Below are 23,137 nucleotides of genomic sequence, written 5' to 3'. Positions count from 1 at the left end.
GGCACCCCAAAAATAAAATCTTTTAAAAAAAAGTTTCCTCTTAATCCTGAGGAGTGGAGTCATGGAAAGCTTTTGAGTAGGGGAAGGCCATGGTCACAGCACAGACAGCCCAGGCTCCTTCACACAGGTCTCCCTCTATACTCCCTCCTCTATTGAATTCCCTTCTCAGCAGATTCCCCCTCCTGCAGGCACTTCCCTAACATTCCCTAAGGTGGCCAGGCACCTCCTCTGAGTCCCACAGCCCCGATTCTTCTCTCCAGTCAAGACCATTCTGGCCCATGGGATCTAAGCATAAATCTGACCCTGTCCCTCTCCTCCATAGCTCCGCAGTGCCTTCAGAATACACTCCAAGGGCCGCCCCAGTTGGTTAAGTGTCTTGATTTCAAGGTCTTGATCTCAGGTTGAGTTCAAGCCCCACAATGGGTTCCACACGGGGAATGGGGAAGAAAGGAAGGGAGGGAGGGAGAGAGAAAAAGAGAGAGAGAGAGAGAGAGAATGAGACAGAGAGACAAAAAGAGAGGGAGGGAGGGAGGCAGGAAGAGGAGGGAAGGAAAGAAGGAAAATACACTCCCAAGACTCCAAGGCTGACATTTGAGGTCCCCCTCCATATCCTTCAACTCAAACTGGCTCTGTAGCCCAAAGCAGAGCCAAACCTCATGGTCCAACTGGGAGGCAAGTTAGGCCCTGTACTGGGGGAGGTGAAGTGAGCTTCCCATCATAGGAAACATTCAAATGCAATTTGGACAGTCTTTAGAACCAGCTGTGGAAGAAGGCAAAGTCCTGCCCTGGATGGTAACTTGGGAAGGTAACAGATTCCAGGTCCGAGATATCTCTTTTTAAAGATCATAAAAATAGCCAGGCTTTATTGAAGGTTTGTGCCAGACAGGATGTTTCAGGTGAATTCTGTCATATCTATGTGTGAAGTATATTTTCAGGAGTCTCTTTGGCTATTCAGGATTTTTCCTTACAAGCTGATCTTAGCGCCCACAGGCCATGCTGAGGTGACATCTGAGCAAAGACGCAAGGTGGGGGTGGGGAGAAGGGGAAGTGATATGTATCCTGGGAAGATATTCCTGACAGAGGAAACAGCAAGTGCAAAGGCCCTGAGGTGACCACGCCAGATACAGAGATCCCCATGGCTTTCCTTATTTCCTTGTAATCTGTCAGATACCCCCTCCAAGAAACCTTCCTTGACCGTTCCTTCCAGTCTAAATCAGCACCTCCAGCCCCCAAACCACTGCCTACTTACCATACCTTATTTTTCTTTATGCATTTCTTACTTTGAGAAATATCTGACCATTGTCTCCCCTGAGACTTTTCACCTAATTTGCTCACTGATGCAGACTAGTGCCTAGAACAAAGCTGGGGAGTCACCACTTAGGAAATACTGGTGAGTCAGTCAATGAATGAGGGAGGTACTGTTACAAATCTCTTATGAATGCATAAACCAAAACCCCCGAGACCTAGCCCAGGTTATAGACGGTACACCTGGGGACTGGGCAGGTATGCAAATTTTAACACTTCTCTGTGAGCCTTTAAAAAATGTATCGAGTCCAGAGACTCAATCTGGTCCACAGAGGTATATCTTCATTATCATCGCAAACACCAGTTAAACTATTTAACTGGTCCCCGCACTAAGTGCTGGCTGGAGGAGAGGCTGGGCCAGCCAGGGGCAGGAGCTGTCAAACCGGCCCAGGATGCTTCAGTCTGCGAAGCCAGTATGGGAATCTACACACGCTGGGTACAGGCTTTCCCGTGACTGACTCAACTGCTTGAAGACAGGTCCTACCATCACCCCCTCCTCGTGAGCTGAGGAAGTGGAGGCACAAGATGCCAGGCCCAAGGTCCACGGCTACCATCTAAGGGCCTCCACGGGACGCCTCACTCAGCCTAGCCTGCGAGCTAGGTACCGTTACCTTTACAGATGGGGAAACTGAGGCACAAGAGGCAAAGTAACCTGCCTGAGACCACACGAGGCAGGAAGTGGTAAAGCTGGGATTTGAACATGGCCAGTCAGGAACTCAGGACTGTGGAATGGCTCATGACTGTGCCGTCCCCAGCAGGGGCCACGAGCCACAGATAGATGCTTAAATTAAGGTTACTTAAAATGATACGAACAGAAGCTCCAGTGCTCAGCTACCCTCATGACACTGCAGTACTCTGTGGCTCTGCCCGACCATGACAGTGCAGACATGGGACACGGAATAAACATCACAGAAAGTTCACATGGTGTTGCCACACTGCCTGTCCCAGTTAGGAGCCAACATTTCACAAGAGACTTAATATGAAAATCACAACTTCGGGCTTCTGTCAAAAGAGCAGATCAAGCAACTCCAGGTACACCTTCCCGCAGGGCCACAGGTGGCAGAGGGAGCAGCCCCCCCACTGCCCCCCGAGCCCACATGTGGTGCGTGCACACAGTGGCCTGGCAGTGATTTGGCTCTCGGGTCCCCCGTGCCGCCCTCTCCTCCCTTTTCCACAGGTGAGGAATCTGTGGAAATCAAGGAGTGAAACGCACTTTTTGTGGTCACATGGCACATGGGAAGACGCAGCCAGAGGAACCCAGCTTTGTGGCTTTCTAGGCCAGGGTTCAAACCCATCCTGATCACTGAAGACCCTACTCTGTGCCCGGTGGCCGATCGGGATGATGACCCAAGAGTCCCGGACCTCGCCCCGATGCCCCAGGCTGGAGACTCTCGGGACACAGGAGTGTGGCATCTGGGATGGACTTTATTGGATGTGGCTGCCCAAGCCACAGTCTGGGAGCACTGAGCCCTGGGCCCAGGACCCAGGCAGTGAGTCTGAGGAGGTTCAGAGGTCAGGGCTGTTTGGAGCGAGGCCATAAGCGGTTGGTAAGAGAGCCAAAGAAGAGGTTCTGCTTGCTTGATTTGGAGAGCTCAGCCAGGCGCTGCTGTTCTTCCTGGGGTGAGGGACAGAGGAGGGTCAGCCCAGGGTGGGTATTTGCCTCCTAGGCTCCCTCATCCAAGGGGCCACCCTCCTTAAACCTCTGACCAGCCCATACCCCTCCCCAAAGCCTCTAGAACACCAGCCCTTTTCCCAGACCTGGCCCAAACCTCCTGTCCACACAAAACTGGGGCCTCCAGATCTGCTGGAAACCATTGCAAACTACCCCTCTCCAAGACCCATGCTTGGCATTTCCTGCCTCCTGCTCTCAGATGAGGCCGTGGAATCGAACCCCCTCCCCCATTACAAGAGGGGAAACTGTCCCTACAGGACAGGTCATGGGGAAGACAAAGGCCTTGCTCAAGCTCTTGCAGCCAGAGTGCAGACAGGCTGCTCAAGGGCCCTTCTCTTGGGAGCCTCGGGAACTGATACAATGCCCCCCACCCCCTGCAGATTCGGGGGGCCCACCTGCTCTAGCCGGCTCTGGCGCTGTTTGAAAGCCTCCAGGGGGTCATCCTCCAAGGCGTAATGCTCCAGCACAGTCCTGACATCCTCCACACGGTTCAGCGCAATGGCTGCGGGCACAGCAGGCAGGGCTCAGCCAGGCAGAAAGGCCATAGGGAAGCAGGGCCCGCAAGGGTAACGGTCAGATACTGGGGCTGCTCACTACTACCTGGAATGCTCTAAAAAGGCTCCCCTGGACATTCTCCCAAGTATTCCCTAAAAATCCCCGAGCACCCCCAAACATTCTCAGAAACTCCTAAAAATGACAAGATAATTGTGAACCTCCCACACCTCAAGTACCCAATTTTACATTGGGGTGGGGGCAGAATTAAGCAGTTATCATTCCTCCTAAGAGTCAAGGGCTCCTAGGTCAGAGCCCAGGAGCTCAGGGGTCAGCCTCACTCTTAAGGAAGGCAGACAGGTCCAACAAGACCCGGTCATCAGAGTTGCCGTCCCAGGGCCGCAGGGCAACACCATTGTAGGGCTGCAGGCGGAAAGCTTCTTTCTTGCAGTCCACGACGACTACGCGGGCAGGGTCCCGATTCAGACACGAAATGTCCTGGGAGTGCAAACAAGGCCCAGAATTTCACACAAGCTACCACAGCTACACAGCCCCAAAGACAATAGGTTCCAGACAGACATCAGATGGCTTCCAGATCTCAAACCCCTCTGTTACCCCCAACTGCCTCCTTTGGAGACACTCCATCCCCTGCACCCTCACTGGGAGTGGCTCCCAGCCCCCGATACTGGGGAAGGGAGAAGAACCTAGAAGCCCAGCCCTTGCTGAGGGCAGGCCGAAGGCCTGTCAGAATCAGACCTGCGGCAGAAGCAGGGTTGTGGCTTGGGTCAGAGCTGGGGCCTCTTTCCCTCAGGAAGTGCCACCCCTCCCAACAAGTCCCAGAGGACAACCCGTGGCCCCCAACGTGACACCTTAACATGGTGGCCATCCATGTATCTTGTGGCATCCCGGAAGAGGCGGTAGGAGATGAAGCCATGGGGGTCCACGCTGTCGATGAGTGGGAAGGCAGTCTGGGGACGGGAATGGGGGTGGAGAACAGGGTCAGGCTGAGCCCTGACCCTCCCGCCCTCCGGCCACACTGATCAACCCTCTGCTGTCCTGGGGCCTTACCATGCCAGTCTCGGATGTAAAGATGACGATTTCATACAAAGGGGCAAGCTGCTGGAATAAGGTTTCGATGCCTGGACGCTTCTTAAACCTCCAGCCAGTGGCAAGCTGGGGAGGCAGGGAGGACAGTGAAACACCAAGACCCAGAGACCCCCAAGAGAACAAAGCCCCAGCCTGGGGGATCCCCAGAACGAGTGCTCTCCCCATCTTTCTAGCTCCGGGGTGGGGCAGGGAGGGAGAGGCTCAAGAGTACACGGCCGTGACGAGGGTTTTGGAGGCTGGAGGGTCTGGGTCCCAGGCTGACTGACTCCTCGGCAGCATGGAACGTGCGCCCAGGCAGCCTCACAACAAACTACGGGGTGGGAAGTCTCACAGGCGAGCAAGGCAAGGCAAGGCGAGCGACGCCTCCTCCCCAGCAACACAGCAGAGCTGGGGCCAGTGTCTCTGCCCTTAACCATCATCACGATCTGGATCCCCAAGTCCACCTAGTGTCCCCAACCTGCTGCCGTCCCCAGGACACACCGACCACTCAGGGTGCAAGAGGACGCCCGTGAGCTCCAAGACCAGTGTGTAGGGCGGCTGGTAGTATGGCTCCCGCAGAGGGTCTGGGAGGAGGCAGGGACTGGTGGGCTCGATGATCATCTGTGGGAGAGAGACGGAGTGGGGGCCACTCAGAAGAGGAGGCAGGGGCCTACGCAGGAGGGCTGGGGACTGGGCTCAGGACTCAGGGCTCCCGCTCACCTGTCTATAGTCTTTGAAATATTTGTATGTCCGACGCAACTGCTGTACGAGAATCGGATCTAGGAGGAGAGCAGGGCACAAAGGAGTTCCGAGATGAGCCAATGCTCAACCTCCCAGACGAAGCTGGGGTTTGTTTACTTACCGGACACAAGTCTACAGATCCACTTGGTTTGAACAAGCTCATTTCTAAGTCCAAAGGTAGAAGGGAAGGATGTAACCGTCAGGCAGGAGTAATACATCTATCCACCTGCCCAGTTTTAGTGTGGATACTTACACCTACGCGCCCCACCAGATATAAAACCGAACACTGATACGTCTCCCCACTTAAAACCCACACCCACGAGACTCTGCTGACATCATGTCTGTGTGTTCAGTCCATTGGAACCACTAGGCTTCTGGATCTGCCTGCTTCGAGCTAATATGCTGAGTCTACTTAAGCCACACTAACTACGTACACACACCTACATATTTCATAATCTAGTGGTTCTCAACTTGGAGCTATCTGGTCTGCCACCTTCCAGGGAACTCAGGCGATGTCTAAAGACACGTGTGACTGTCAAGATACTGGCGTCTAGAGGACCAAGGCCCACGATGCTGCTCAACACACTCCAAGGCACAGGGCTCTCCCCCACAACAAGCACTACCTGCTCCAAAGTACTGAGAGGACCAAGACTGAAAAATCCTGGTTCAAATGAATATACTGAAGCCCGTTGAAAGCAGCAAGTCTACCTGACTGCCTCCTTCACTGCGGTACTTTTGGTCTAATTAAGCCACCATCTATGTACGGGCCTGCCTTTTCACAAGCAGAACACCGCAACGAGTTATGCTAGCAAACACACACTTCTTAAACCCGTGTGTTTACTGCCCCACTTAAATCAGTACGTTGACTTATTTGAACCAGAAAGATTACCCAGTTAAAAGAGCATACTTACCCACCTGCCCAGCCTAAGCAACCAGGTATTAACATGTAGGTCTGCTAACTTCCCCAGCACAAAGGTGGCTTTCTGGACCTACCAATTTTATTTTTCTCCTGGGAAAGGCCAGATGTGACAAGACTGACAACTACTCTCTACTATCCAATTTGTCAGAAACTCTCCACCAAAAGCTGGTTAACTAAAAGGAGGAGGGAGGAAAGAAGACATTGTTTTGGAAATGAGGAGCCTCATGGGGTGGGGGGCTGGGGGTGAAAAAGAGGATGTCTTTATGACAGGAGGGGATTAAGGGCTGCAGCCGCCCAGATCTAAGGCACAGGAAGCCATGTGTCTGGTGACAGACAGCCCCCTCTCTCCAAGCACTCCTACGGTGAACTCCCCTCCCCCAACTGTCCCTGACCATCTGCTCCTGGGCCAGTGAAGAGGGCTGAAGAGGACTAGGGCTTTGTAATGCCCCTCCCCTCAAAGCCATCCAGCTGCTGACTCCCCTACCACCCAGTGGAAGGAGGAGGGGTGGGGGGGCACCAGATGGGAAAGCAACATCCCCATAAATAGCAGAATAGGGAGGTTCGGGGGAACCTCAGAATCTGTGCTTGTTTTTACTCACCATTGTCGAATTCATCGGGAATCTGGAAGGTGGAAACAAAAATATAGGGTTTGGGATGGCAGAGGCAGAACCCCATCAAACCCCAAAGAGGAATCTCTGGGGCCCTGGGAGGAGTCAGCAAAGGTCCCTGGGAGGGAGTCTCACCCCAAGACCAGAAAAGAGCCTGAGCAGACCAAAGGGGAAAGGACCCACAGGATGGGACCCCTGGCAAAGCCTCTGAGTCTCTATCTCCCTCACCTTGGCACCAGTTTCATCCACAGAGTTGTTTCCTGTAAGGGAGACAGGGAGGAATGAGAGAAATTGGGGCCTGGTCTCCTGGGTCTTGAGGAAGGAAAAGGGCAAGGGGCCTGGATTCCTGGGTCTGGGGGAACAAGGAAGAAGCATGGTCTCCTAAGATCAAGAGAGGAGGGGGTTGGTAGTCAGGATCCTGGGTGTCTGAGAGAAGAGGGACTAGGGCAGGGTCTCAACAGTCTCTGGAGGAAGGGACGTGGGGGAGGGCTGGAGCTTTGGGTGCTGAAGGAAGAGGCAGCTTAGGAGGCTGGTCAGGCCCCTCATTCCCTAACTTTCCCTCTTCCAAGTGACTCTCTGGATCCTGGTGCATAACCAACTAAGAGTGAAACCTTAAGCAAAGTGGGTAGAGGAAGAAGAAAGATCTCCCGTTTCCAAGGTAGATATTCTAGTTGGCGGCCTTAATGAGGGAGGATCCAGGAAATGGGTCAAACCCTTAGGGGAAAGGGCCTCTCTGCAAAAGAGAGGGCCAAAGGAACAAAACTAAGAAACAGGCATATGTCTCTCACCAAAGATATAGATGACGCTCACAGTCCCACCGGCCCCCAGCAGCCCAGCAAGCCAGAGTGCGACTTTTTTGGCGTAGCTGGGACCCTCTGTGTCCCGCTGCTGCTGTGGCCCCTGAGCCTGGGCCTTGGTGCCCGTGCGGCTCCCAATTTCCGTGGCCTGCAATTGAGAGGAGATAGGTTAGCCCAGAGAGAAATGAGAAAGGGCAGGATGACTCTGGTACCCTAGTAGAAGGCTCAAGGTCGGGAGCCAGGAAACAGACACCCACATAGCCTCAGAGTGTTGTGTCTCTGGAGGAGCAACCAGGAGATTGGGTCTCTTAGAAGAGTCAAAACTAGACTGTCCAGGGCCAGGATCCCAGAGGTTCAAGAGTTGATACTCCAGGTGCCTAGGATCCTGTAGGGCAGGGAAATGAAATCAGGCAGACTAGCTGGACACTGGGATGCTGGGAGCAGGCAATGGAGGGCACAAAAGGGGATGGGACGGGTAGTTAAAACATCCGGATGCCTAGGGCTCACAGTAGCGGGTAGCAAGGGGAAGGGATGGGAGCAGGGACAGAGGGGCACTGGCTTGCCTGGGGAAGTAAGGGCACGAAGTGAGGTCAGAATGGCTGGATCTCTGTCAACGTGGAGGCAGGGTGAGATTAGAAGCTCGCATATCTACCTCATCATCACCAACACCACCACCGCGGGGAAATACCCCCAAGGCCAGAATGGAACCCCAGCATCCCAGGCCCTTCCCCTCAAGTATTACCTGAGAGGTCACTGAGAGGGGACACAGGTGACCTACCTTCCCCCCTGCACCCACGTGGGGTCCAGAGAAAGTGGCGTTCAGAGGACGCACTTCAGCCCTCAGCACCTAGCTCTGTAGGGGAGGAAAGCGCTGCCCACCCCGGGAGGCAGAGAAGCGCCCCGAAACGCGTGCGGCATTCCATTCAGCACCCTGAGGTGTTGCGTCCCAGAGCCTTCGCGCGGCGGCGGTCCGCCCGGAACGCCAGAAAGGGACCCCCGCACTCGGGGGGCACCCCCGTTCGGCTCACCTGGTCCGGGGTCCGGGGGGGCGGTGTCGCCAGCCTCGCGCACAGCCCCCGCGCGCCGAGCCGGAGCTCGCTCCGCAAGCGGAGGAACAGCGCCGCCGAGGCCGCCATCTTGCCCTGACGCCACGCGGCCCCGCCCACTCGCTCCGTCCTCTCGGAGCCCGGGCCCGAGCCCTGGCCAATGGGGGCGCAGGGGTGGGGCGGGCGGACGGGAGCCCGAGAGAGACAAAGAGCTGCGGGCGTGCCAGGCTCGGGCGGACCCGGTGCGCCGACCGGTTTGGAGTCCGACGACCTCACGCCTCCTTCGGGCCGTGGAGCGCTCCCCAGCCCCTGCGGCGGCACCGGGCGGCACACCCAGTGTCCGGGGGTGAGACTAAGGCCACCGCGTAGGGACCCTGTAGCTGCGGATGGTGTCCTGAAAGCGAAAACCCGCGAGCTAGTCCGTCTAGCCTGCCCCGAAGGGGGCTGTCCAGGAAGCGGACCGAAAGCCAGCCCTTCCCGAACTCTTCCCCCACGTGGAGCCTGGAGGCCGAATCAGCCTTCTCTCCAGTTCTCAGAGCTCTTTTTTGCTCCTCCTCCCATGAGCTTCTAAGAAAGGGTCTGGAAAGCCAGCCATTTCAGCGAGGCCTCAGCCGGGTATAGGTAGCCATGAAGAATTTCCCTCCTTCCGTCGAGAAAAGTAAGATAAGGCTTATGTATTTTATAATACATTTGATATTGCATTTATTTTTTAAAGAAGACATTTGTCGGGTAAGAAAGGTCAAGGTACTAACAAGCCCCATCCTCTACCTTGCTCCCCATCTCCACCCCCAAGCCATGAGACAGGCCACAGCAATTCTGGTGTCACTGGTTTGTGGGCTCCAGGGAGAGAACCGTCAGGTGTGGTATCCTGCACCATAGGGGGAATTTAGGTTTTCCTGGAGAGTTACGGATTTTCACTTCACATAACTGAGAAAGAGATGAAACTTCAATCACAGGCAGGCTCTGTCCTAATAATCTCTTTCCAGTGTCTCATACATTCATCCTGAAGAGCCCTCTGGCATGGGCAGTATCATTTTCTAGATGGGGAAACTGAGGCTTAGGTACCATCCAGTTATTTGCTCAGGAAGTAAGTGGGGTCTGCAAATGACCCCACTTACAAAACACACACACACACCACTTTTGACCAAACAGCTTTTTATTGAAAGACCATAACACAAAAGCAAGCTGTGGAAGGGAGGGTGCAGAAGGTGGGGACCCTCCTGCAGACTCTACTCTGATTCCCATGAACACCAGAGAGGGAGACAGGAACCCAGAAAGGAAAATAAAGGAAGTCCTGAACAACCACATTAGCCCTGGTCCGGGCCCCAGACCCTGCGTCAGAGCGGAGGACCAGGGAAGTTAGAAGGGACGATCCCTGCCCGCCAGGTATCCACCAAGGTCTGCCCACCCTGCACTTCTCAGGCCTCCAGGAGCTTCCCCAGGAAGCGGAGATTGAGGATCTTGAGCTGCTCGTCAAGGTCCATGCGGACGATGCCGTCCTCACCATCGATGCTCAACAGGACCCCTGTGGCTTCCCGGTCCTCACCCAGGATCACCTTCACCTGGGTGGAGGGACAGGGTCAGGCTCTGCATCAGCAGCCCCAAGCCCCCCCGTCTCCTGGCCCCTCGTTACCTTGTTGTTCTTGGTGGGGGTGATGGGCTCCAAGTGCTCGCTGGAGATGCTGACCACTTTCTCACTGTCCTTTAGGTACACAGAGCACATGCCTCCCTGTAGGCAGGGACAGCCCAGTCAGTCTGGCCTGTTTCCAGTGTAGGACTGCTGCCCACATTCAGGGGGCATGGGCTCAGGGCTCATTCCAACAAGTCGCTTTCCCAAGGTGACAAGGGCAGGAGAGTCCAAAAGCTAGGCCTGGTTCCTGGGCCTGTGGTGTGTGGGGACACAGCCTGACCAGGCCAGCATGGGAAGCACCATAATGAAGCTGACTCAGACCAAAAGAGACTGCTGCTCAGGCACCTGACTCTTCAAGTCCCCATGCGGGCCTCATCTTTCCTCCCCTGGGCCCGTCCGTTATCTCAGGGATGTCCTCACACTCCCTAGTGCCTGCCCGGAGCTCTGGCCTGATGTTGGTAAGCTCTTCCACCAACAACCTCCAGCTCTGACATGTGTTCATATGGCCTCCTGAGGGTCTCTGCCACCTCTCTCCTCTCTTCCTCACAGCCTCACAGGGCGGGCTGACCTCCCCCCAGGGCTCACAGCCCTCTGTCTCACCTCCCTAGTCCATCCCTGCTACAGCAACATGGTGAATTAATTCCAAACCACAGACCTGATCCCACAGTTTTCTGCCTGCTTAGCTTCCTCAGGACACAGTCCAAGGTCCCCAGTCTGCCACGTGACCTGGCCCAGTCCCTTCTCTGGCCTTGTCACTCACCTTCCCCTTAGACTATGTTCCAGCCACAATGAACATACTTCAGCTCCCCACATGTGCCAGGCTTTCCCTCACCACCAGGCCTCAGTGTGTCCTGAGTGTGTGTCCCCCTTTTTGGGACACACTGAGCCCCTCCCCAGCCACTTCTCTCGGGTTATTCCTATTCGTTCTTCAGGTCTTGGTGCAGACACCTCATTCTCCAGGAAGCAGCTTGCAAGCCCCTCCAAAGTTAAGTAAAGGTGCCTCCTCTAGGTTCCCATAGCTCCCTTTGCCCTTGGGGCTTCCCCTGTCCCAGCTCTGGTCACTTAGGCTCTCTTTCTTTGGGGACATGTCTGCCTCCTCAACCAGAATGTGAGCTATGTGATGGCAGGGCCTGGAGCTGTCTTGGTTCCTGGTGTTTAATTCAAATAATATTTACTGGAAGGCCAGCACACTCTTTCTTGGTCCCTCATCTAGGAACAAAGGCTACTTACTTAGGAACAAAACACAGGCTTAGTAATCAAAGAATCAGCCCTGAGTCAACTTTAAGCTTTTAAGCAGCAGGTAAGTAACATGAAAAAAATTACATGGAGTTACAATTACATGGAGATACCTCAAAAGGTTTCCCTGAAGGATGATTAGCAGTTTACTAGTAAGAGGATAGAAGGAAGAGCATCCTAGCCAGAGGAAAGTGATGAGCAAAGGCCCTGAGGCTACAGAGAACTTGGTGACAATAAAGAATGGAAAGGCCAGTAATGCTGCAGCAGGGGTGGGGTGCCTGGCAAAACACGCAGTCCCTGTTACGGAACTGGTCTCAGAGGACTATGTTAAAGAGTAACCTAGTCCCTGGGTGCCAGTCACTGCTCCAGGCTGGGAAGGCCCCAGCTATGCCCTGTGGGGCCTGCAGGCTGGCCCTACCACACCCACTTTTCCAGTTATAAACAGATACTGGAGAATGTGGTTAGGTGATTAAAAACAGAAACCCAGTGGCCACAGAGATTGGGGATCCCAAAGGAGAGGACAACTACCCACCCACCAGCCTGGGCCCCACTTACTGTGACGCTGCGGATGACTCCTGTCTGCCCCACCACCTGCGTATCCAGGTAGGTGTCCCGCACCTTCACCTGGATGTCTGTGGTTACCCAGTCGCTGGAGTTCTGCTCAATGCCTGAGCCTGGTGTGTGCGGGTTGTAGCCCCCAGGGGAAGGGGCTCCAGGTGTCATCGGACTGTAGCCAACAGGGCTCGGGCTTGGGCTGGCCTATGAGTGAAAGGGGGACAGCGTCGTTGGGATTAGGTCATCTAGCTTGGCTGTCCCCACAGACTCAAGGCCCATTCTAACCCATCTCCCCCCTTTTTTAAAGATATATTTTAGAGAATGAGAGAGAGTGAGCATTTGAGTGCAGGGAGGGGCAGAGGAAGGGAAAGAAACTTTAGCAGACTTCCCCGCTGAGTTTGGAGCCTGACACAGGGCTTAGTCAGTCTCAAGACCCTGAGATCACAACCTGAGCAGAAACCAACAGTTGACAGCTGAACCAACCAATGCACCACCCTGGCCCACTGTAGCCCACTGCCCTTAAGGACATGCAAGCTGGTCCATACCTGATAGGCCATGGGGGAGGGTGTGGGGTGGTAGCTGGCCGGAGAGTGGGTGTTCTGGTACCCTGCTGGGCTTGGCGCCACCTGGTGGTAGCTCTGGGGGCTGGGGCTGGGCTGGTAGGAGCCTTGAGGAGAGGGGGCAGCATAGGGGGAGAACTGGTCTGTGTTGTACCTGGAGAGTCAGAGCAGAAAGGGGCACTTGCTGGAGATGGTGTTGAAGAGAAGAAGGTAATGGCAGTGGGGAGGGTCGGGGCAAGGTCTAATTAGGGTCAGCCCCAGTGGACTCACATGGCTGGCGTCCCTGGCGTCTGTGGGTTGTACTGAGGGTTGACCTGTGGGGATGAGGGGTCAGGATAGCCGGGTGTTTGGGGATTGGGGGTGCCCCCATAGGCCTGTGGGGATGGGGTGGGCTCGTCGTCGAAGGCATACTCATATTCTTCCTCTGCCCTATTGGAGAAAGAAGTCTGTTGAGAATGACTGCGGTGATCACAGCGATGCAGCAAATGCTTCCAGAACAGCACTGGACACCTCACAACAGCCCTGTCCAGAGGCTTCCATTTCACAGCTCAGACTGGGAGGCAGAGATGATGCTGCAGCCCAAGGTCACAAAACTGGTCACACGACTTCAATTGCACAAATCTGTCTAGGAGCCCAGGACTTAACCACAGCAGGCTACTCTGGTGGGAACTGGACACTATCTGATCCCCAGCCCCAGTCCCAACCACCCCTTCGCACATAAGCAGCCCCAGGCGGAGAGCAGAGAATTCAGGGAGGGCCATTCAGACCCCTCCATCCCCCAGACACCTGGCATAACCACTTGCACACACACACGGGCTCAGGTAACCCTGTCCCCACCCCCCAATCCTCACCGGGATGGCGTGTTGGGATTGTTGGGGTCCCACGCCCCACTCTGAGCAGGAGTACGGCTGCCATCATGCAGGGGTGTCTGTGAACCATAATGCGGGGTGCGGCTGCCTAAAACGGGAGAGTGGGAGAGAGGTGTTCGTCTGTTATGCCCTGTCTCTAGGCCACGCCACATCACCCCTCATCCCTGTCCCCGGGCAAGCTCACCATCCTGGAGAGGTGTCTGAGAGCCATACATGGGTGTGCGGGAGCCAGAGCCGTACATGGGCGTCTGGGAGCCGTACATGGGCGTCCGCCCGTAGGTGGAGGTCATGCCTCCCGGGCGCCGCGAGCCCCTGTGGACACGGAGAATCAGTGGGGTGAGGAGAACCCTCTAGCCACCTAACAACCCCCACTCCTGGCCCCACGCTGCCCTGGTGCGTACACCGTGGTGAGCCGCTGACGGTCCACAGAGATGGTCTGGCAGGTGGAGTGCAGCTCCACGCGGGCTGTGGACTCAGTGGCATCCTTCACCACACCAATGTAGCCTGGTGAGAGCCAAGAAGTCAAGCTGGGTCGGGTGCCCTGCCATGCCCCTCCTTAGGCCTCCCACATGGCCCTCAAGGTCACCTTTGTAGGGCCCCTGGGAGATGCGAACGGTCTGCCCTATGAGCTCATTGTCTCTCCGCCCCCGGCCCCTGCTCATGCCTCCGCTGCCGCCACCGGGGCTGCCAAAGCCACCACGCTGACCTAGGGAAGAAGGATAACATCACCAGTTCCCAAGGCCATGTCCTCCCCTACATGCTGTGTCTACAGACAGAGCACCCTCAAGCCTCCTCTCCCCCAGCTTGACTACCCCAAGGCACACCCCGGGTTTAAGAGCTTCCTCTGGGCAGCCTGCACTGCCGTAACTGCCCTGGCTGCCACTGGGAGCTGCGGGGCAGGGTGAGGATCCTGGTCACTGTGAGTCGAGAACCCCATCATGGCCAGGCCAGTGGAGCAGGCACCCAGAGAGTATGGGCTGAATTATCTCCCTCCCCCAGTCCCCAGCCCCACCCCTGCCCACTCGCTCTCACCTCCAGCGCTGGGGTGCATGGGACTGCTGATCCGAGGGCTCATGGGGGCAAAGCCGCCCACTGTGAAGTTGGTCACATCTCGGGGCTAAGGAAGGGATGAGCACTGAATGGGCAGGCAGGAGCCTGAGGGATAGCTCCCCCAGGCCACCACCTGCCTCCATTTGGGAACAGCTCCTGCCTGAACTGGCCTGGAGGCCATCCCTCACTGGAGGGATTGAGGAAATGCCTCAATTTCCCTTTGGGGAAACTGCCACCTCCATGCCACTGTCAATCAAGAGGCCCGGTCCTCTCCTGGCTGGGGTTTGAAGAATTCCTCACCCCGTGTGTAGGACCCTGAGGACCAGCTCCTGCTCCCAGCTCCCCAGAGTCTGGGCCTCATTTCCTGATGCCTGCTTCTGTGCCGCTTTCCCACGTGTCCCACCCCATCTACATTTGCTGCTCCCCAGAAACATTCACATAGCTCTGGGTCCCTTTGTTCAGGTCTGTGCTCGGGTGTCATCTCAAGGAGGCCTTTCCTGAACCTTCTCCCTCTAAGGCAGCACCCCCCCAACAATTCTCTCCCTATTCTGTTCTACTCTCCTTCATGGTGCTTGTCCTCGCCTCATAGGCACTACATCTGTATTTACTGATCTGCTCATCTGCGGCTAGTAGCTCTAGAAGCACACACGTTCGCCTTATTCGCTGGTGTATCTCCAGTGGCAAGGCACCTGTCAGGTGCTCAAAAAAACTGAATGGATGAATGATTTGGTAAAAAGTTTGGAATCTCAGTAAACTCTGCCAAGGACCTGAGCCTGACACGTGCCCTCCTAATTCCCAACAAGCCCATTCTCGTTGCTGCTAGGGCCAGGGAAGGCCAGGAACCCAAGGGCCAGGAACTACACCCGCCTTACCTTGGAGCCCCCTGCCAGGACGAGGTGGCGGGTCTTACAGACAAACATGCCCCCGTTCTCCACCAGTTTCTTGCAGTGCAGGAAGGCGAAGCTGCGGAAGAGATGGCGAATTTCGCCCTCCCGGCCCTGGATGGGGAAAGGACGGTCACTCTTAGGGCTGTGGCCCACTCTTGCAGTTTCAAGCAGGGCCAATGGGCGGGACCTTATACTCACTGAGTGGGGGCCGTCAATGACCTTGACGATGTCCTTCACATGGATGTTATTCTGTTCTGAGTCCAGGGCCACGGCAAAGCGGTTGTCCTTCTTCCGGGTCACAGCCTGATGCCTGACGGTCACCACCTTCCCATACATGTTCAGCACCTACAGATGGAGAGGGGGATGCTGAGCCATGAGAGTACAAAGGGGTGACGTGGAGCAGGGCTTCCCTAAGGTGGGACGATTCTTCCTTGCGGAAGACCATCCCAAGCTCTGCAGAAGTCCAAACTCCCTGGCAGTCTCAGGGCACCACCACCCAGGCACTGGGTCAAACAAAAATGTTCCGAGTCATTCCAAAATGCCTTTCGGGAAGACAGTCCATCCCGACTAAGCATCAGGGATCTGAGAATGGGTGGAGAAGTAGATGTTAACATAATGTTTACCCATCACTGTGTGCCAGACCCCCTACTAAATTTAAATTCTTCACACAATATTTCACTGAAGCCTCAAAACTTCTCTCTGAGATGGCTGTGGTCATGATTCCCATTTTACATGGCGGGGGGACTCTCAGGCCAAGAGAGGGTGAGTCACTAGCCCAGCATCACACAGCATGGAGCAATAGGCCCCAGGTATGAATCAAAGTCCAGGGTCGTAAGCATTAGGCTCTGACTCCCATGAGCACTGGGTATGGGTGGAGGGGAGGAGGGCACCTGCAGCAAGCATCTAGGTTTACATATTTGATCTCAGGGCCTCAGTCATAACAAATGAAGTGCATGCTACTATTATTTCTGTTTTACAGGGTGCGAAACATGCATGGAGAGAGTCAATGACCTGCCACTTACCCAACACCACAGAGCCAACCTGGGCTGACAGCCCTGATCGGCCCCCTAAAGCGGTCTGGGTTCATGGCTACCATACTCCACCACCTCCCAGGATGAGAGGAGCTCAAGGGAGAGGGATACCCCTACAAGGAAGCCCCGCCACTGAGTACAACACACACACCTGGAAGGTCTCCCGCTCCAGTCGCACGATGACACCCACGGTCTGGGGGTCCAGCTGCACCAGCTCCCCCCACTCATGCTGGCCCCCCACATCCACGCCCGATGCCGTCTCTGAGCAGAGCTGCAGGTCCCGGGGGAGCACCTTCAGCTATGGGAAACAGGAAAGGGGTGAAGCAGGGTCCCAGTAGCTCCTCAGCCTGTGTCTCCTCCTGGCACATTCCACGCTGCTTCCCCTCCCCCCACCTACCTCATGCATGGTGAGGTCAGAGAAGAGGATGACGAAGTTCTCTTCCACTCGCACAATGAGACCTGTGTCACCCTCAAATCGGCCAGCAATCACCTTCACATGGTCCCCCATTTTAAAGTACTTCCGAAGTTCCTGGGCTGGGAACTCCAGCATGTCCTGGGGACCGGGTGTGGGGAAGCTGAGTGGGGAAGGGAGGCCACCAGCCTGCCTGCCTCGCCGTTTCCAGAAGCCACTCATATTCTCATAAAACCTTCCCAAGACCCACTCTAGGCTCAGCACCCAACCACAGACTCCTGTAGGCTGCCTGGACAACCCTCAGACTGCCCCAGAGACAGCTCACTTCAGACTTGTGGTATTAGCCTGGACAACCCTTTACTCCACACACAGAAAGCTGGTCCCCAAGACACTTCCTCAGACCTAGCCGGAGAAAGCCTCACCCCGGACACACCATGCTAGCTAGCCTGGACAAACCCTCACATGGACACAAAGACCCAGACACATGTACCCTTACAGCAAACACAAACCAGGCAGCCCCCTCAGATTACTCCAGACTACACCTTGCTCTCAACCTGACCCATACATATAGGCAGTAGGGCGCCCACCTTGAGGTCCTCGTGCTTGGGCATGATGGTGATCTTGTTGCCGTCCACGCTGAGAATCTTGCCCTGCAGGTTGATGAGTTCACCCTCACACACCTCCACGTTGTCCCCAGGCTGGAAGTTGTGCTCCCTCTCCTTCCCTGCAGGGGCAGGTGCATGGGTGACTTGCAGGGTGCCCGCCATGAGCCGCCCCCTCCTCTTTGGTCTGAATTACTGCCAGAGACCAAATACCTGTGCTCTCAGTCACGACCTCAAGGTCAATACCCTCCGGCTGGTCCTCAAACTTCTCCAGCTCAGAGAGCGTGGGTTTCACACCCTCCGTGATCTGAGCCCCAAAAGACAAGGGGAAGAAGAGAAAGTAGATGAAGGTCAGTGTCACAGCCCAGCCAAGGGAGCTATATGGTGAGATTTATATCCACAGGGACACTCCTACACTCCTGACTCGCAAAATTGTCCAGGACAGACCCCGATAACCCCCTGCTCTGGGACCTGGACTGAAGGAGGGAGAGAAAGCCTGGCCTCCCGGCTCCCCAGCATGGTAAGCAAGATGCCCCTCGGGACCCTCACCACAGCAGACATGGCAAAGCTCTTGAAGAGAAAGCCCTTCCGGCTATAACGGTTCCCCTCGAAGATGAGGAAGTCACCGTCGGAAGCAACATCGCCGCCAAGGGACCTGGGATTTTGTGGGGGAGAGAAGATTGGGAGGGGGACTAAGGAGAGAATCTTGCTATGCCTCAGGCTCCTTTGCTGGCAGAGGGGGAAGGATCACAGGACCGCTGCCCATCCTGCCCCACTGCGTGCCCTACTAGCCAAGTGCCCTGTCCCTGCACTCCCTGCACTCTCTCCTGTGTGACCTCAGCACAGCGCAGCTCACCCTCCGACGAGCTACCATCTGATGCATCTCCCTGACCAGAACGGCCACTCCCAAAGGGCAGGAGTCTCACCGTTTCCACTCACTGCTAGTCCCCCAGAGCAGCAGCCTGCACACCGGAGGCACTTGGTGAAATACTAGCTTGACACAATACTGGACCATGTCAATGGTTACCACGCATGGAGCACTCAGCCTGAGCCTGACTGGGCCATGTGCCTTTCAGACTGCCCCCAAAGCTTGTGACGTCACTCACATGCCCTGCATTTCCCAAGGAAATGAGGGAGTGAAGCACGCATGGGGCACACTTCCTGGCTAGGGTGGTCTGAGTCTGGATTTGAATTCGGGGGCTGGGACTCCCAAGCCTCTGCCCTAACTCTCCCGGCCCTGCATGCGGGTGGGCAACATTCAGTTCTGGCCCACACTTCTACAGTGAGAAGGGAAAGCCTGCCCCACTCCCAAAAAGGGAGTGTGGAGGAGCACGGCGAGCTCTTCCTGCCACTCGATCCTCTTCTCGGTGTGCTGAGTTTGGCAGAGGCCAGAACAAGCTCTGTGGGCGGGGCCGAGCACTCAATAAGAAGGTCTGGTCAAGTGGACAGCAGGGGGGTGAGAGGGTCCAATTCAGGCATGTGAAGTAATAGCCAAGTCCTGGGGTGCAGCTCAAAAGGTGTTCTATAATTCCCCTTTAAAGGCATGAAAAACCATCTGGTGGCTGACAGGGGGTTCTAGAACAGGACCAGTGGTTCACGTTCCTCCGTCTCCTCGTCACCTGGCCTCCCCATCAGGAGCCTTCTGGTTAGCCCTGGAACACTGGGGTCCTTGGGCTGCTCCAAAGCTCCCTCCATCTGGGGAGGGTGAGGGACACCCCCTGATGGGAAAGGGCTCTGCAGCCCTGTCTCCACTGTCCAGGCATGAGGATGTCAGGAAAAGAGACCTCACATAGCCCGACATGCCGAAGGATGCAATTGCCGTCCCTGATACTGGGGCCAAGTGCTACTCGGGGTACACGTGCACATTAACTCATCTGACGCTCATAACAATCCCAAGAGGCAGGGGGCATCCCTGTTGGTGGTTATAGCAGAGGAGCCTGAGGCCCAGGATGTTCAGTAACTCGACTGAGGTGATGCTGCCAAGCTGACCAGTCACAAAGTAAACCAAGGATGGGTCAGGGGGCCCAACCCTGCAGGGGAGCCCGGAGGCACACTCTGCGTCACAGCTCAGGGGACCTCACCCAGCCAGGCCCTAGGACACTCACCTGATCTTCTCAGCATCAAACAGCCTCTGTGGAGGCCGCTTAAACTTCTTCCTTTTGGCAAACCAGTCTTTCTGTGGAGGAAAGAGGGCGCGGGTGGGAAGGGTGGAGGAGGAGGACTCGGCCACCAGCAAGGATCAGGCATGCTCCCCGCCCATTGGCCACAGGGTATCCCCCTGGTACCAAGCTCATGCGGGCCTTGATGCGGTCGTAGTCAATGCGGGGGATCATCTTCAAGGAGATGGTGTTTTGGCTGGGCTCCACATAATCCACCTGAGGAGAGGGGGGTGGTCAGGAGGGCCCTGGTCTTCCCTCCCCCATCCCAGACACAGGAAAGGCAGGAAAGCGGGTGATGGGGAAGAAATCACACTCCTGAGAACTCCCTGCCTATTCTCTAGCCTGTCTCCCCTCAGCTCAGAAGCAAAATACCTACTACTTGCTTGACACCTCTCCACGGACATCCGAAAGGCCCCTGAAATCTAGCACAACCACAAACAACCTCCTGCTGGCTCCCAAGTCTGCTCCTTGCCCAGTCTTCTCCCACTCCATCATTCCTTCTGCTCTGGCACACAGCCTGGGAGTCATTCTTGGCTCCCTCTTACTCTTCCATCCATCTCCATCGTGCTACCAACCCCTGTCAGCTCTGTCTTCAGAAACTAACCTCATCCTCCTCCTCCTCCCTGCTGCCACCCTGGGCCTGCCCCACCATCACCTGCCGCCAGGACTATGGCAGTGGTCTCCTCGCTGGTCTCCATGCTCCTGTGGCCCCATCCAGTCCAGCCCAGGGTTTGACGGTCAGGTAATTCTTTATTGCAGGGTGCTGTTCCCTACACTGCAGGACAGTAGCATCAATCCTGGCTTCTATCCACTAGATGCTGAACAACTCGCTCCTCAATTGACACAACTAAGAACAGTGCCCTGTGGGCAATACTGTCCCTGCCTGAGAACCAGGTATTTATCCTCCAAGAAGCTGTCAGAGCAATCCTATTAAAATCCAAGTCCCGCCACATCCCTCCACCTCTAGTAGAAGCCAAAGCCCTATGACAGGCCACAGGCACAGTCCCCTCCCTGGGCCCTCCTCCTGTTACTCTCACTCTGGGGCACTCTGCTTCAGCTAGGGCGGACCTATGTGCATGCTGTTCCTTCCACTGCAACTCTCTTCCCCAAGAATCCTACAAGGCTCCCTCCCTCACCTCCTTCAGATCTTACTCCCTGTGCTTTGAAGATGCACAGAAGATGTTCATCCATTTCAATGAAAAGGGAAGGGCACAGGAGAGCAGGAGTGTGATAGCAGCAAGCCCTGAATCCTCAGCCTCCCTGCCCTGCCCCCAGCCCTAGCACCTGGGCGATGTCGTCCTTATAGATGCCCCTCTTGAGGCGGACCCAGGATTTTGGCTTCAGGTTGGCCACCTCCTTCACAACTTTGAGCACGTCTGTCATCTCCTTGATGGGCACCATCTGTTGGTTCCAGTAGCCGAGCCGCAGGTTGCCCACACCCTCAATGGCCTGTTTCACATGCGTCTGCTTGTAGGCCTCCACGTAGATGTAGCCCTTCACGTGCTCCGGCGCCACCACTGACTTAATCTGCAGGGGCTGCAGGGTCGAGCCCGTGGCAAGAGAGAGTGAGACAGTAGTGCCACGAACAGTGACAGCTGCCATAACAGTGCCTGCTCTTCCAGGAATTTATCCCACAGAAACATCCGTGCAATGACCAGACACAAGGATATCCGTGGCAGAGTTACTGATTACAGCAACAAACAAGACTGGACATTTGTAAATGTCCTCAAGAGGGAATTGTTAAACTACAGCATAACCACTCCACGAAATAGAACGTAGAACTTACAAACTAATGAATCTGTATGTAGTGACATGGAAAGGTAACCAACACAGGGGCACCTGGGCAGCTCAGTCTGTTAAGTGTCTGACTCTTTTTTTTTTTTTTTTTTAAAGATTTTATTTATTTATTTGACAGAGAGAAATTACAAGTAAGCAGAGAGGCAGGCAGAGAGAGGAGGAAGCAGGCTCCCTGCTGAGCAGAGAGCCCGATGCGGGACTCGATCCCAGGACCCTGAGATCATGACCTGAGCCGAAGGCAGCGGCTTAACCCACTGAGCCACCCAGGCGCCCAAGTGTCTGACTCTTGATACCGGCTCAGGTCATGATCTCAGGGCTGTGAGATCGAGCCCTGCGTTGGACTCCACACTAGGTGAGAAGCCTGCCTGAGATTCTCTCTCTCCCTTTGCCCCTCCCCACCCTCCTGGCAAGCATGCTGTCTTTAAAGGGGAGAAAAAAAAAAAAAGAAAGAAGGAAAGGTAAACAGTGTATACTACGTGAAAAAAAATAAATGGATGGAAGAGAACTGGAATAAGTACACTAACAGCAAACAGAACACATTTTAAGACAAAAGCTCCTAAAGATAAAAAAGGACATTTATACTGATAAACCATTCAATCATTCAAGAAGATATAAGAACTACAAATACGTATGAACGTAACAACAGAAGCTCAAAAAACAAAAGGCAAAAAGCAACAGAAATAAAAGGAGAAACTGACAGTTCACTAATAATAACTGGGGACAAGACCCCACTTTCAAAAATAGACAGGACTAGACAGAAGATCAACAAGGAAACAGAGCACTTGAGGAACCCTATAAACCGACTAGACTGCACATGCATCTACAGACAAAACTCTATTGAACATCACCAGTATGCATACTTTTTTTTTTTTAAAGATTTCATTTATTTATTTGACAGAGAGAGATCACAAGCAGAGAGGAGGAAGCAGGCTCCCCGCTGAGCAGAGAGCCCGATGCGGGACTCGATCCCAGGACCCCGAGATCATGACCCGAGCGAAGGCAGCGGCCCAACCCACTGAGCCACCCAGGCGCCCCCAGTATGCATACTCTTTTTTTTTTTAAGATTTTATTTATTTATCAGAGAGAGAGAGGGGGAGAGAGCGAGCACAGGCAGACAGAATGGCAGGCAGAGGCAGAGGGAGAAGCAGGCTCCCCGCTGAGCAAAGAGCCCGATGTGGGACTCGATCCCAGAACGCTGGGATCATGACCTGAGCCGAAGGCAGCTGCTCAACCAACTGAGCCACCCAGGCGTCCCCCAGTATGCATACTCTTTTTTTTTTTTTTTTTAAAGATTTTATTTATTTATTTGACAGAGAGAAATCACAAGCAGATAGAAAGGCAGGCAGAGAGAGAGGGAAGCAGGCTCTCCGCTGAGCAGAGAGCCCGATGCGGGACTCGATCCCAGGATTCTGAGATCATGACCCGAGCCGAAGGCAGCGGCTTAACCCACTGAGCCACCCAGGCGCCCCCAGTATGCATACTCTTATGGCACACTTAATACTCTCCAGGATAAACCGTATGTTAGGCCATTAAGTTAAGTATCAACAACTGTAAAAGAATTGAAATTGTATGAGATACACTCTCCAACCACATGCAAGTGAAATTAGAAATCAGTAACAGATTTAGAAAATTCAAAACTATATGGATATACACTAAGTAACCAATGAATCAAACGTAAGAATT

At 54.9% G+C, this 23,137-nt stretch overlaps 2 protein-coding genes across 4 annotated transcripts in view; both read right to left on the bottom strand.

The window, feature by feature from the left end:
• Window positions 1-2,710: 2,710 nt before the first annotated feature.
• TIMM50 (translocase of inner mitochondrial membrane 50) lies at window positions 2,711-9,119 on the bottom strand. Its single transcript, XM_059152613.1, has 11 exons — window positions 8,649-9,119; window positions 7,612-7,768; window positions 7,052-7,083; window positions 6,815-6,836; window positions 5,276-5,334; window positions 5,057-5,176; window positions 4,538-4,642; window positions 4,339-4,437; window positions 3,811-3,967; window positions 3,373-3,479; window positions 2,711-2,920 (listed from the first exon to the last, which is right to left on the bottom strand). Exons 1-11 carry the CDS (start codon window positions 8,754-8,756, stop codon window positions 2,819-2,821), a joined length of 1,068 nt encoding a protein of 355 aa, XP_059008596.1. The 5' UTR covers window positions 8,757-9,119; the 3' UTR covers window positions 2,711-2,818.
• A 685-nt stretch (window positions 9,120-9,804) lies between these two features.
• The window catches only part of SUPT5H (SPT5 homolog, DSIF elongation factor subunit), a 28,481-nt gene continuing 15,148 nt past the window's right edge, over window positions 9,805-23,137 (bottom strand). For all 3 annotated transcript variants that reach the window (XM_059153566.1, XM_059153568.1, XM_059153567.1), the window contains 20 exons: window positions 20,942-21,193; window positions 19,784-19,873; window positions 19,604-19,674; window positions 18,048-18,153; window positions 17,712-17,805; window positions 17,484-17,620; window positions 16,882-17,037; window positions 16,636-16,782; window positions 15,652-15,798; window positions 15,439-15,564; window positions 14,549-14,633; window positions 14,103-14,222; window positions 13,918-14,020; window positions 13,701-13,828; window positions 13,499-13,604; window positions 12,918-13,076; window positions 12,633-12,801; window positions 12,088-12,291; window positions 10,300-10,395; window positions 9,805-10,228 (listed from right to left, as the gene is read on the bottom strand). In XM_059153566.1, coding sequence (XP_059009549.1) covers window positions 10,085-10,228; window positions 10,300-10,395; window positions 12,088-12,291; window positions 12,633-12,801; window positions 12,918-13,076; window positions 13,499-13,604; window positions 13,701-13,828; window positions 13,918-14,020; window positions 14,103-14,222; window positions 14,549-14,633; window positions 15,439-15,564; window positions 15,652-15,798; window positions 16,636-16,782; window positions 16,882-17,037; window positions 17,484-17,620; window positions 17,712-17,805; window positions 18,048-18,153; window positions 19,604-19,674; window positions 19,784-19,873; window positions 20,942-21,193 — 2,640 coding nt within the window. In that variant the 3' untranslated portion in view covers window positions 9,805-10,084. The remainder of the gene's footprint in view (window positions 10,229-10,299; window positions 10,396-12,087; window positions 12,292-12,632; window positions 12,802-12,917; window positions 13,077-13,498; window positions 13,605-13,700; window positions 13,829-13,917; window positions 14,021-14,102; window positions 14,223-14,548; window positions 14,634-15,438; window positions 15,565-15,651; window positions 15,799-16,635; window positions 16,783-16,881; window positions 17,038-17,483; window positions 17,621-17,711; window positions 17,806-18,047; window positions 18,154-19,603; window positions 19,675-19,783; window positions 19,874-20,941; window positions 21,194-23,137) is intronic.

This window comes from Mustela lutreola, chromosome 16 (genome assembly GCF_030435805.1).
Source record: "Mustela lutreola isolate mMusLut2 chromosome 16, mMusLut2.pri, whole genome shotgun sequence".
NCBI classification, from domain to species: Eukaryota; Metazoa; Chordata; class Mammalia; order Carnivora; family Mustelidae; genus Mustela; species Mustela lutreola.
This window is presented reverse-complemented; position numbering and strand designations above follow the sequence as displayed.